Here is a 14,795-nt window from a genome sequence, read left to right as displayed (position 1 = left end):
CATGCCATGAAGCAACTGAGCCAGTGTGCCACCACTACTGACCTGCAAGCTGCAACTACTGGGGTCTGCGTGCTCTAGAGTCACACACCACAACCAGTGAGCCTGTGCACCCAAGGCCTGTGCTCTGCAACAAGTGAAACCACTGCAATGAGGAGCCCACACACTGCAACAAAGAGTAGCCCCTGCTTGCCACCACTAGGGAAAGCCCATCTGCAGCAACCAAGACCCAGTGCAAAGAATCTGCCTGTCAATGCAGGAGACATGGGTTCAATCCCTGATCCAGGAAGATGCCACATGCCACAAAACAACTAAACCTGCGAGCATGGCCACAACTCTTCAGCCCATGCACTAGAGCCCATGAACTAGAGCCCAGGACCCACAACTACTGAGCCCATGTGCCCTAGAACCTGCACTCCATAACAAGAGAGGCCACAATGATAAGCCCATGCACCGCAACCAGAGAGTAACCCCCTGCTCTCCACAACAAGAGAAAAGCCTGTACAGCAATGAAGACTCAGCACAGCCAAAAATAAATAATAAAAATTATTTTTTTAAAACTCTATTAAAAAGAAAACAGGTAAATAGGACTTCATCAAAGTTAGTTTTGTGATTCAAGAAAGTGAAAAGACAGATAAGAAAGGAGAAAATTTTTGCAAATCTGGTAAAAGACTTGTATCTAGAATATACAAAGAGTTCCTACAACTCAGTAACAGAAAGAGAGTAAATAACCCAACCAAATAATGGGTAAAGGACCTGAATAGACATTTCTCCAAAGAGAATATACAAATGGCCAGTAAGTATGTGAAAAGATGCACAATATCACTAGCCATCAGGGAAATGGATATCAAAACCACAGTGAAATACCACTTCACACCCACTACAATTGCTGAAACAAACAAACAAAAGCTCCAAACAAAAACAACAAACATGGACAATTATCAGCAAAGACTGGAAAAACTTTGAACCCTCATACATTGCTGGTGGGACTCTAAAACAGTGCAGCTGCTTGGGAAACCAGTTTAGTAGTTCTTCAAAATGTTAAATGTAGTTACTATATCATTTAGCAATTCCTTCCTAGGTATAAAGACAAGATAAATGAAAACACAGGATTATATAAAAGGGCTTCCCTCATGGCTCAGCTGGTAAAGAATCCGCCTGCAACATAAAACTTGTACACAAATGTTCATGGCACCATTAATCATTATAATCAAAAGGGGAAAACAGCCCAAATATCCACTAACTGATGAATGGAGAAACAAAATCCATAACACTGAGTATTATTCGGCTATAAAAAGGAATAAGTACTAACACATGCTATAAAATATATGAACCTTGAAATTATGCTAAGCAAAAAAAGCCGGTCACAAGAAAGTAGATTAGAAGCTGCCTAAGACTTGGAAGAAGGAGGAAGGAAATGGGAGTGACTACTACTGGGTACTAAGTTTCTTTTTGGAGTAATAAAAACAAAAAGTTCTAGAATTAGATAGAAGTGATCGAAGGGGACGACAGAGGATGAGATGGCTGGATGGCATCACTGACTCGATGGACGTGAGTCTGAGTGAACTCCAGGAGTTGGTGATGGACAGGGAGGCCTGGCATGCTGCAATTCATGGGGTCGCAAAGAGTCGGACACGACTGAGCGACTGAACTGAACTGAACTGATGGTTATACAACCCTGAGAATAAAAACCACTGAACTGTATACTTTAAAATGGTGAATTTTGTGGTATGTGAATATTTGAATTTTTTTTAAAAAGAGCAATTAGAGTGCCCATTAGTGTGCCTGATGACTAGCTTATGTTGTGTGTGTTTTTTTAACTGATTTTATGCTTCATTATGATTTTCCACTATCGTACTACTTCTCACCTGTTGTGCAGGCCCATTTGCTGAGAGGGCTACAGCTGGGGAAGTGGCAGTTGTGATAACCCCTCCTGCAACTCTCAGCATTGTGGTTCCAGGCTTTGAGAGCTGGGACGTGGCTGGTACAGACTTCAAGGTGCTATCAGATATTTTCATTAGAGATGCCTGTCCCCCTGGGGCTGCCTGCAGAAACAAAACAGGTTGGAGTAATAATGTTACCCTGGTTAACAGGCACAATTCAATCTTTACCTATATATCCGCCCCCCAACCCCCAACACATCCCCAAGAAAGCCTTGCTAATCAAAACTATATGAAGTATTTATTTGTGTACTTTCCAACAAACTCTCAAGTTTATGACCTTTTAATACAAACGTTCCTTTATCCCTGATGTAGACCAAGTAAATGAATGTATTTGCAAGTCCCTGTTTGGCAACTGTGCCTTCAAAGGTAGGAGACATTTGTTATTAAAAACCTGAGCCCAAAGTGCTCCTAAATGTAACACATAATGTTTAGACATGAAAATCTAATCAAGGGCTAGATTTAAATGGGTAATTTAATGGTGCTAGTACAGGCATAGCATTTAGCTTTTGAGACTCATTCAACAAATTATAGTTTTAGAGGTTTAAGTCAGGGTTCAGCAAACTTTTTCTATAAAAGGCATGAGTAAGCATTTTCAGTTTTGCAGGTTGGTTAAATTATTGCATGGAGTCATGACTAGAATCCAGAAGAAGCAATCATGACATTAATCTATATCGGGGTCTCACGCAAATTAAAATCACAATGGGATATCACTTCATACTCACAAAAATGGCTAAAATTTAAAAGAATGATGATACTCTGTTGTGAGGATGTACAGTAACTAGAACTCTCCCACATTACTCATGGGAGAATCAAATGGTACAACCACTTTGATAATGACAGATATAAAACTATCCATCAGTTTCTTATATTTACCCCATGACCTAGCTATTCTACTATACAAATGATCTGTATAAGAATGCTCATAACAGTATCATTCATAAGTCAAAACCTGGAAATAATCTAAGTATCCATCAATAGGAGAGTAGAGTCAAGCAACAAAACATTATTCAAGAATCAAAAATCAAAAATCAATACACACATGGATAAATCTCAAAAACACTCTGTTCAACAACAGAAGCTAAAAAAAACTATAATTGATATGAAGCTCAAGAACAGACAAAAGCTGCTCTGGTAACAGAAATAGAAAAATGGTAACAGAAAAAAGTGGAATGAGAAATGAAGGTTATGTTTTAGAGTGATGGAAATGCTCTGAAGCGTGACTGGGATAGGCTTGGAAGAGCACAGACATCCATCCAACTCACTGAGCAGTACACTGTGATGTGCGCATTATTCAATGCAAATTATACCTTAGTAAAAAGCAACAGCAAAGGTCTTAGCTGTGGCAGAACAAAAAAAGAAAGTCACTGCATAGGGTGCAACATGAGCAGATTAGAAGAAATTTGCTAAGATTTTAAAGAACTGCCTAAAGAATTCTGGAGCCTCATATCTGTTTAACATAGCAAAGAGCATCTGATCAAAGGGAATTCAACACTCAAGGAAACCAAATGCTGGTAATCTGAAAAGATCAACAAAACTGATAAACCTTCTAACTAGACTGATCAAGAAAAAAGAGAAGATATGTAATTATCAAAGTCCAGAATGAAAAGGGGGACATCACTAAATAGCCTACAGACATTAAAAGGATAATGAGGGAAAATCATGAACTAGTTTGTTTCAAGAAATTCAACTACTTAGATGTAATAAAGGGCTTCTCTGATGGCTCCACGGTAAAGTATCTGCCTGCAATGCAGGAGACACAGGTTCAATCTCTGGGTTGGAAAGATCCCCTGGAGAAGGGAATGGCAACCCACTCCAGTATTCTTGCCTGGAGAATCCCATGGACAGAGGAGCCTGGTGGGCTACAGTCCATGGGGTCACAGAGTCGCACACGGCTGAGCGACTAATATACACACAAACACACACACAGATGTAATAAACCAATTCCTTTAAGGATATAAACTAACACATCTCCTTAAGACTAAATAACCTGAACAGTCAGTCATATGTGTTAAATAAATTGGAACTGCAGATTAACACCTTCCCAATTAGAAAAGCTCCAGGCCACTACAGTTTCACTGGTGTACTCTGAATAGTTAAGAAATAATACCAAGTTGACATAAATTCTTCTCCAAAAAGTGAAAAGGATGGAGAAGTTTCCAACTCATTTTATGAGGTCAGCACTACTCTGATACCAAAATCAGAGAGAAATTACAATGAAAATTACTGACCAATATTCCTTGGGAAAATTCTAGACAAAATGTTACTAAATCAAATTCAACAATACTTTGAAAGAGTATTTGAAAATATCACAACCAAGTAGGTTTCACTCTAGGAACGCATGGTTGTTTTAAATTTGAAATATCGATGATTCACTTAACAAATTAAAAAAAAAAAAGAAAAACCATATGATCCTCTCAATAGACAGAGAAAAAGCATGTGACAAAAATCTGATGTGCTTTGAGAACTGCTGACCTACACAGACATAAAAAGTGCTTTATTTGTTAAAAATGGCGTCACACTGTCTATACCTTCTACACTTTATTTCATCTGTTAAGTCTTTGAAATTTAGCTGTAGATTCTCCTACAGATGATTACGATACCCCTCGCCCAGTCAAAATTCTCTGTCATTACTCTTCCACCTATACTAAAGAAGCTACAGAAACATACACCAAGCTTCCTATAGCATTTACTTACAATATGGATAGTGTGGCTGAAACAACCTGTAACACTATTCAGAATCTCCGATACAAAGTCCCTGCAGAGAAATTTTTAGAATGAAGGGTCAAGAAAATCTTTGTTTCTTCTAAGAAAATATTATGTGGTTATTTTAATTCCTCTCACAAGTAGTGTGAATTTTACAACTGATCATCTTATTTAACTTTGGCAAATTTTATCAAATATACAAGACAGTACTGTTTGCATTTCTAAATAACTCTCTGGTCTCATCTTCTCATTCTACTTATATTTCTGCAAATTTTGATATTTTATTCTTATTATTCTATACTATTTTATCACCTATTCTCTTAGGTAACTATAATTTCTCTGTGGAAAGAAACAAGCTGTAACATTTAAATAAATGCCGTCAGTTCAGTTCAGTTCAGTTGTTCAGTCATGTCCGACTCTTTGCGACCCCATGAATCGCAGCACGCCAGGCCTCCCTGTCCGTCACCAACTCCCAGAGTTCACTCAGACTCACGTCCATCGAGTCAGTGATGCCATCCAGCCATCTCATCCTCTGTAATCCAAGTCTATGCCCCAACCAGTAATGCTGAAGAAGCTGAAGTTAAATGGTTCTATGAAGACCTACAAGACCTTTTAGAACTAACACCCCCCCAAAAAAATAAATGCCATAACTACTACGTATTTGGAATGTGTGTGAGTGTGCATTTACCTGGGTAAACAAAGTGGTTTTTTGTCCAGAGATGACTTTTAATGTCTGCTGTCCTTGTGCAGAAGATGTGCTGACTCCCAGTGTTCCTTGGACCACTGACCCCGTAGTCAGCTGTTTCCCAGATGTCTGGGGTGATGGCTGGCCAACTAAAAATGTGCCCTAAGTTACAAACAAAGACCTGATCAGTAATTTGTTAAGTTCAAATGACTTTAAATCACAAGGTCCCATATTATAACAATGCTCCCCTTCATTTCTACTACTCATCAAAACAAACAGAACAGCTCTGATCTCAGTGTCACTACCAAGAGCTATCCCTACTTGTCAAACTTTGCACTTGAGTTACAGAGCAGGCTGTTGGAAGCTCAAGTTTTACAATCTAGTCCTCACAACTGGATTTAACCATTCAGACTGATAACCATCTGCCTTCTTACTAAGAACCTGGAACCAAAATTCTTTTCCCTTACTTGGAAAGGAGCCAAGAAAGAAAGAAAGAGGAGCCAAGAAAGAGGGGAAAGAAAGGATTAAGGGAAAACAAGATGGCAGAAACCTGTCCCTAACCTTGAATCCAATGTTAACTCCAAACCATAACTTGGTACTATCTGGTTACTCCCGTCTAAGAGAAAAATTTCAACTATACACCAATACTATTCCAAACCCATGAGAGGCAACAGCACAGCAAATATCTCTCACGAAGACCTGGGTTTAAACCCAAATTCTACCAACTAGCTCAGCAGAGAGATCCTGGATAAGTTACTTAAGTCTTTCTGAATCTCTACTTGCTTTTCTCTCAAAACACAGCAAGCCCCAAATAATACAAATTTGTAACATGGCTAAAATGTTATTAATAGTACTGACCCCCCTGATTCCAGAGTTGTAAAGGTAAATCCACTACAATTAAAAGCAGTCATTATAAATAACTAGGTGATGTAGAAGGTACCAGTGACAAATGACCATACCTGAGGGGTTTGCTTGAGGATGTAGGATGTGTACGTCAGATGCTGGGATATCCCTCCAGGGCCAGCAGGGTTCTGGGCTCCACCGGTTCCTCCTGTTGCTCCACTGCTGCCACCGCCTCCCCCACCACTACTGCTGCCGCCGCTGCTGCTGCCAGCTGAGCCAGATTGGAGGTCTGAAAATGCAACGAATGACAGCATAGTCATAAAAATACTAAGAGAAGCCTTAACAGAGAAAACAGATGAGCCCAGAGCAATGTTGTCACAATGGCTGCATTCCTCCCCTTTCCTTCTTTCCTCCTTTTTTGGTGATACAGACTTCTGTGACAAGAGTGAGAATTTCCGGGTGCAGAAGATGGAAATATATTTATTTCTGACTGAATGGAGGTCAACTAGTTCAGCTCTGAGTACTGAAATGAAGAACTTCTCTTTGCAAGTGTTCTGGCTTAGCTGTGGGAGATTGAGTTGGATACATTTTCTAACCAAGTGTTTTTAATCAGCACCTAATGTGCTCAGAGAGGAGCTCCCAAACTTTCTGGCATCTGATTCAATTTCAGTGAAACTGCTGGAATTTAGTGTAATTTTACAGTACTCTCTTTTCCATCTCACCCTGCTCCGGAAAAAACTGACTTTCCTCATATTTATAATGACTCCAGTCTATTTTGCTTTTCAAATTCCACTTTAAAGCCTTTGTACCCCTTTTTACTTTCTTTTTGGTGACATACAAAAACTAAACTCTAAGGAGCTCTCTGAATGGATTTTTGGATTACTTACATTGTCTTTTTCTTACATAGCTAAGTTTTTGATACATCACTGCTTATGTATGAGGAAAAAACACCAGGGTGAGAGTGGAAATCACCCATTACAGTCAGTAAACAAAATCGTTGACTAGCTTCTGAAACTCAGTCCCCCTTAACCAAATTCCCTGCCAAGTTTATGATGAATCTCTCTATCCAAAACTTTATTCCCTTTCTTGTCCCCTTTGACCTCAGTCCTGTGCTAACTGAACATTAACCAACCAGAGTCAGAAGACTAAAACTGCCATTGTTAATAACATCATTCATGTACTAAAACTGCTGTTGCAAATAATATCGCTGAAGTAAAAACTCAGTTTCTCCAGGGCAAGATGAGCGAACAGACCCCTGAGCCTTGGACCACCTGGCCAGAGAAACATAAACCAGAGACATGCTGACTCCCAAAACCATGACTAAGAAATGTCACGAGATGATGACTAACCCTGGCTTCTTTGTTCTTCCCCTTTGAAAACCCCAAACTCAAAGACCAAGCTGGAGTGGACCTGAGACTTGTTTCCCACTTGCTTGCTTGGTGCCCTGCCATAAACCCTTACTCTGCTGCAAACTCCTCCTGTCAGAAACTGCCTTTCTGTACCAGGGGCACACAAGCCCTTGCCTGGTTACAATTACACACTGCATTTTGACAAGTGGCTAATTTCTAACGAACCTAATTACTGTACCAATTATACTTCTGACTCAGATAGAATTCCTCTTACCCTTTCAACACCACCCAAACTGTTTTTCACTATATGTCAAAGCAGAAGTTTATATAAGTCTATAAGTACAAACCATTTATATAAGTATAAACCATCTAATTTCCTTGGGGCTTTACATCTTATACACTAAAGTTGAGCCTGTATTTCTCTTGCCATTTCCCAAACTAGCAAATTTAACCAAACTAGCAAACTTAAGATGCAGCACATCTAAATAATGGCAAGGAGAGACATTTGATTCCAATCCTATTCCCATCCCCTTCAAGATAAAAGCAGGGGTTCAGCAATCTTCTCTGGTGTTACCAGTCTTTAGGTACCACTGACAGAAAGAACTCCTCTTTATTTCCAGCTCAGCCTTCTCCCACAAACAGCCTCAACATCCTTACCTCTTCAGTGTATTTGTTCCTGATCCCACTCTTCAGTAAACAAATCCAAGAAAACAGTGTCACCTCCCAAGACTATGATTATTTTAAAAATCCATTGCTAGTTAAAATATTTGTATGGTTTAAATCCATGTGGGCAAATGCCACCATGTAACCACAAACAAAGCTAAGAAAATGCTTTCTGAAACAGGTAAGAACTGCCCCTCTGGTGGATGAGGTGAACATACTCAAAGACCCAAGGACCAAATGATTTAACGATGGACTCACTAGCATTGTTGGTAGCTCGCAGGATGGCTCCCTGAGGGATCAGCAGCAGTTTTCCTTTGCCCGAAGGGTTCTTGCTGTTTGTTGTAAGGTAGAGTTTAGTGCCAGGAGGCAAGTTTGCCAAGTTGGCCAAATTAGTAGCTGGAAGCTGCAATGTTGCCATCACTAAAATGGTGAAGGGAATAAAGGGGAAAAAAAGAAAGAGGAAAAACAGTAAGTTAAGTTGGAACTGAAGGCAATGCTAGTTCTAAAATTGAAACTAGAGAATGCTAGTTCTAAAATAAAATACTATTCAAAAACATTAACAAACATGGTGGGAATGTAAACCAATACAGCCACTACGGAAGACGGTTTGGAGATTCCTTAAAAAACTAGGAATAAATCTACCATATGACCCAGCAGTACCGCTTCTAGGCATGTATCCTGAGGAAATGAAAATTGAAAAAGGCACATGTACCCCAATATTCACTGCAGTACTATTTACAAAGCTGGGACATGGAAGCAACTTAGATGTCCATCAACAGATGAATGGATGAAGAAGCTGTGGTACATTTATACAATGGAATACTACTCAGCCATAAAAAGGAATGCATTTGACTCAGTTCTAATGAGGTGGATGAACCTAGAAGTCAGAAAGAGAAAGAATATCATATACTAACACATATATGTGGAATCTAGAAGGATGGTACTGATGAACCTATGTGCAGGGCAGCAATAGAGATGCAGACGTAGAGAACAGACTTGTTGACATGGGTAAGGTTGAGGAATGAGAGGGCGGCAGCATGCAGAGAGAGCATGGAAACAGGTACACCACAACATGTAAAAGAGACAACCAACGGAAATTTGCTGTTTGACTCAGGGAACCCAAACTGGGGCTCTGTAACACCTAGAGGGGTGGGAAAGGGTGGGAGGTGAGAGCGAGGTTCAAGAGGAAGGGAACATATATACACTTAATGGCTAATTCATGTTGCTGTATGGCAAAAACCAAACCAATACTGTAAAAGCAATTATCCTTCAATTAAAAATAAATTAAAAAAACAACTCTACAGTTTGCGTCCTAGATGCACAATGCTTTAAAGGCTGATGTTCTTAATTATCTTGCTAATTAAAAAATTTACATACTAGAAGAATCTGCTATAAACTATAAAGAAGTTTATATCTGTATATAAATAGGGTGACCATATATCCTGGTTTTCCCAAAGCAGTTACAATTTATACCCGTGTCCCAACTATAATTTGGGCTTCCAAGGTGGCACTAGTGGTAAAGAACCCATTTGCCAATCAATGCAGGAGATATAAGAGATTTGGGTCAGAAGATCCCCTGAAGGAAGGCCTGGCAACCAACTCCAGTAATCTTGCCTGGAGAATCCCATGGACAAAGGAGCCTGGCAGGCTATGGCCCATAGGGTCGCAAAGACTTGGACACAACTCAAGCAACTTAGCACACAGCACCCACTATAAATATTAATAGTGACTCAACTCTCAAAAGCACTACGGTTTAGACAATTAATGAAATAATCACATTTCAAATGTGAAATAACATTTCCTTCGCATTTCTTTAAAGCCCCTTTATGGTCAATTTCTAGTAACACTGAATATACTGATTTGAAACAAGACTTTTAGTCTCCCTCACTTCCTAAGAACTAAAAAACGCTATAGTCAACTACTGACACATATACTATGAAACTAGAATTCATCTTTTAAAAGTCTCACCTATGTCAAACAGCTTTCACTTACCACTTAGAATTTCCTTCTCAGTGCACATGGCTGTAAAACCTCTGAACATGAAAACTTTCTGCAGTTACTTTGCATTAGAATCTCCACCAGGTGTATACCTGTGGTGGATTCATGTTGATATATGGCAAAACCAATACAATATTGTCAAGTTAAAAATAAAATAAAATACATAAAAAAAAAATCTCCACCAAACAAACCCAACAGAACCACCCACCTGAGCAGCCTCAGGGCAAGGACGCTCACTGTCTCCTCCTGCCTGGGAGAGTATTCTTCTCATCACCACTTCACTATGCAAAGCTTTGGGAGGCAGGAACCCTGGAAGTTGCCCCAAATAACCAGGAACTGAGACTGAACTGAGGGCCATCTCTCTCCGTTATGACCAGAACTAATCTCATCTTAAATCACTATGCATAGCAACCACATCAGAACCGCAAACCTCTCTACCACACACACCCAGAGCCCGTCCCCACGGGGCTCAAGGTCCCTGATCTGAACCCATCCCCTCATCCTTTCTTCCTTCACTTTCTCACTATGCCCCTAACCCCAGGAATTCATGCTGAGATCCTTACACCTTCTAGAACCTTAGCCTCCTTGAACATTCTTTTTGTGGTAATTAAAACTGTAAGCCCTCTGAAAATAAGACATCCCCAGGAATCCCCTAGCTATTTTCTGTTTTACCTCAATATCTGAGGTCTAGGGCCAGGGGGGAGAAGGCAATGGCACCCCACTCCAGTACTCTTGCCTAGAAAATCCCATGGACGGAGGAGCCTGGTGGGCTGCAGTCCACGGGGTCGCTAAGAGTCGGACACGACTGAGCAACTTCACTTTCACTTTTCACTTTCATGCATTGGAGAAAGAAATGGCAGCCCACTCCAGTGTTCTTGCCTGGAGAATCCCAGGGATGGGGGAGCCTGGTGGGCTGCCGTCTATGGGGTCGCAAAGAGTCGGACACAACTGAAGTGACTTAGCAGCAGGGCCAGGAGAGGAACATTTCTGCTCTGCAGTTTGGCTTTTAAACCATTATCACCGCTCACTCCAGGGGAGGAGAAAGAGTCCTGCCTCCTTTGAGGCTTCTACTGAGCTATATCTCCCTCTCTTTTCTGCTCTCATTTCCTGAACTCTCAAGTCACTTCCCCTCATTTGCTGAAGGCAGACTCCTGACTCAAAAGTACTGTGCTCTATGCTAAAGATAATCATTCTCAGTGACAGCACTGTAGAAGACTTATTTAATTCTCTCCCTTCTGGGGTGCTATATCTTCCAAACTCCAAAGATCACTTCTCCAGTCCATCTCAAACATTCATTTTTCTTTTTTAATTTATTTATTTTTAATTGAAGGATAATTGCTTCATAGTATTGTGCTGGTTTCTACCAAACATCAATATGAATCAGCCATAGGTCAAACACTCATTTTTAATGCCACAAATGAACTCTGTCATCAGTAGCAATCCGTCATCTCTGAAATCTTCATTTTGGACATTCACTACCCTTCTATCCTCCCAACTCACAGCAACCACTCTTTAGTCTCATCAAAAATGAGTACATATCAAATGCCTTAAGTATATTTCTTCCTGCCCTCACAGAAATAACACATCAAGGACTAAAACATTCAAAGTGTTGAAACTTTTATTTAGTAGAGAATGCTTTAGTCAAACATCTCCAAATGCTGCTGGCAAATGAACATACCAAGATCTTAAATCTGAAATAGAACCCAAAGTGGAAATGAGGACAAATGAGAATTATTCTTCAGACTTGAAAGCAGTATCAAGAAAGCAGTATCAAGAAATATACTCTATTTCAACTGTTTTTTATCTCCCTCTCACACACACATACCTTAAAGCAGAAGCATTATAGATCTCTATGTAAAATGTTACATGAAAAAGATTAACATGTCTTTATAAAACTCCTTACAACTTCAACCTACTAAGTTTTCCTAGAGAGAACCAAATAGCAAATAAAATCACTAGCACAGAGGATTTTGGAAGGGGCTGTTGTTGAAAGGGCCCTCAATTAGTATCAGTACCTGAACCCTGGGATCCACTCTTCTGAGGGCCAGCAGCAGTGACCTGAGCCTTGGTTAATGTCTGCACTGGCTGAGCGACAATGGTTCCTCCACCTCCACTCACAATTGCCTTGGCAACTCCTTGCGTCACAACTTGCTTTGGACCAACTGCTTTGGCGACAGATGAGCTGGCCTTGGCTACAAGGATCTGACCACCACTGATTGCCACAGCCTGCTTCACTGTTGAAGGCAGAGTAGACCCGACTGGCACCCCAACAACCTGTTCAAAACAGAGAAAAATCCAGCAGTGCTTCTTCTCATACTCCTTCAAGGTTTTAAAACAGTACAGTCACTCTTGTTTCAGCAAATAACAAAGCAAACTCCTAGACACAACACATATACTGTCTAATTCAGTTGTCTAGGAATGCTATCTATGATGCGAACAGCAGTATTTCTCACAATCTGTATGTTATTACAATAAACTGGTATAGCTTTTGTCTTAACTCCAGCTACTATCTATAACTAACTTTAATTATAAAAAGTAGTATATGTTAAAAAAAAACTTAGGACAAACAGAAATAAAAAGGAAAAAATAAAACTCTACTTACCTTGAAATAATCTCCTAATATTTTTAATGCAGTATTTATTTACTTCTGATTCTTTTTAATGTACATTTTGAAAACAAAGATTAGGATATATATAGTTTTATAATTTTTAAATTTAACATCATATTACAGGGATTTCCAATGCTATTGTTTTTCAAAAACATTTTTAGGTGACCAAAAAATAATGTATTAGAATAGATATACCATAATCTAAGTAAATATTTCACTGCTGTGTCACTATTTAGGTAACTTTAAACTTAATATTATGAAAACTGCAATAAACACTTTCATATATAAAGTATAAATTCCACTATATACTTTTAAATATCACATCTTCATTAATTCCTTCTGTGCTTTCTCTGAAGCAATTATTTCTTCATCATTAGAACATCTAGAAATTAATGTCATTCATTATATGGCATAACACGTGACACCTCTTCCAACTGATTTTTAAGAAAAGTTATCTTTTTCTATACCCTCTAATCTTTTCTTTCCTTAAAGGTAAACATTCAGTTAAAAAAGAAAAAGTGTAAGCTAGAAAGACATTTAATTCAATTTTTAAAAAAAAAGGTTCCAGCACCAAACAATGAAAATTAGAAATACATTGTCCTGAAAAGACTATAAACTCTTTCAAGTAAGAAAATACTTTGGAGCTCTTTTAAAACAAGGTCAATAGTAGGATTTTCAATTAGAAGGAACAACTTAATTAATGGAAAACTGGGGCAGTGTTTCCCACTCCCCAATTCTTTATTTTATAAAAAGACTTCACCAGAAACTAGATGAAAAGACTTCTATAAGGTTATAAGAATAGCAAAAGATCTACCTCCTAAAAGCTAAAAAGTTAAAGAAGAAAGTACTTTTCAACCATCAGATTGGAGGGGAAAGTTTTAAAGCCTGATGATACCAAGAACTGGCTAGAGGATATGGGGAGACAGGAACTTTTGTTCACTGCTGGTAGAAAGATAAATTTGTCCAGCCACTCCAGAGGGTACTGGGATATACTAAAGCTGAAAATTTACCCTATTAAAGCAGTTCTCCTTTTAGGAATATATCCCAGCTGAACCCCAATATCTATTCTTTGCTTCTCTCTCACAGTAGTAGAACCTCCAATTTTCAGGCATGGTCATGGCCACACAGAATACTATTTTCCAGTTCCTTCACATCCAGGTTTGACATCTCCTTTCTGGCTAAAGGGATAGGAACAGAAGTGGTGTGTGCGACTCTTCAGTTCCGCTCTCCCTAAAACCCCTTCCCCTTCCCTCTTCCTGCTGACCAGAAACGTGAACTTGGTGGCATGAGGTGAAGTGGCCACAGGACGAAAACCAAATGCTGAAAATGACAGAGAAACAGGATAGAGTCTATATTCTTGAGGACTGTGGGACCACACACCAGAACTACCTACTGGTCTTATATGTGTGAGAGAAATAAGCTTATTTAAGCTTCTGGTTTGGGAATGTCTGTTCTAGTAGTTGAACTTTTTTCCTAAGACGTCTGTCTTTACATTTACAAAATATATCACATTTAATAATCCACTGACTAAGCTAAATTACATATATTTTCATGTTCCTAAATTAACAAAGAAAACAAAGATCTAAAAGGAAAATAATATATGCATATGATACCACTTACATGTGGAATATAAAAAAATACAACTAGTGAATATAACAAAAAAGAAGTAGACTCATAGATAGAATGAACTAGTAGTTACCAGTGGGGAAAGGAAGGAGGGGCAGTACAGGGATAGAGGATTAAGACGTACAAACTATTAGGTATAAAATAAGCTACAAGGGTATACTGTACAACACAGGGAATACAGTCAATATTTTATAAGTATAAAGAGAGTATAACATTTAAAAATTGTGAATCACTACACTGTACACCAGTAACATATAGTACTGTACACAAACTATACTTCAATATAAAAAAAAAGGAAAATAATACACACATGCACGTATTTTAATTTTTCTCCCAAATCCCATGCATCTGGCTTGCTTTTCTCTCCTTGTGCCAGCCTC

General features: G+C 39.0%; 1 protein-coding gene across 23 annotated transcripts in view; it reads right to left on the bottom strand.

The window, feature by feature from the left end:
• The window catches only part of YEATS2 (YEATS domain containing 2), a 103,572-nt gene that overhangs the window by 23,610 nt on the left and 65,167 nt on the right, over positions 1–14,795 (bottom strand). For 21 of the 23 annotated variants that reach the window (XR_015162443.1, XR_015162432.1, XR_015162451.1 and 18 more), the window contains 5 exons: positions 12,197–12,455; positions 8,442–8,603; positions 6,288–6,460; positions 5,332–5,490; positions 1,866–2,042 (listed from right to left, as the gene is read on the bottom strand). Coding sequence is in view for 16 of the 23 variants with exons in the window: in XM_086396240.1 (XP_086252366.1) it covers positions 1,866–2,042; positions 5,332–5,490; positions 6,288–6,460; positions 8,442–8,603; positions 12,197–12,455 (930 nt within the window). In the remaining 7 variants the exon portion in view is untranslated. Of the gene's footprint in view, positions 1–1,865; positions 2,043–4,635; positions 4,696–5,331; positions 5,491–6,287; positions 6,461–8,441; positions 8,604–12,196; positions 12,456–14,795 lie in introns of those variants that run through there. The other 2 variants (XM_086396363.1, XM_086396371.1) reach the window with 1 other exon arrangement.

The sequence above is a fragment of the Bos grunniens genome, chromosome 1 (assembly GCF_055505025.1).
Source record: "Bos grunniens cultivar Pamir isolate PY7600 chromosome 1, Bosgru_T2T1.0, whole genome shotgun sequence".
In the NCBI taxonomy this organism is placed as follows: Eukaryota; Metazoa; Chordata; class Mammalia; order Artiodactyla; family Bovidae; genus Bos; species Bos grunniens.
This window is presented reverse-complemented; position numbering and strand designations above follow the sequence as displayed.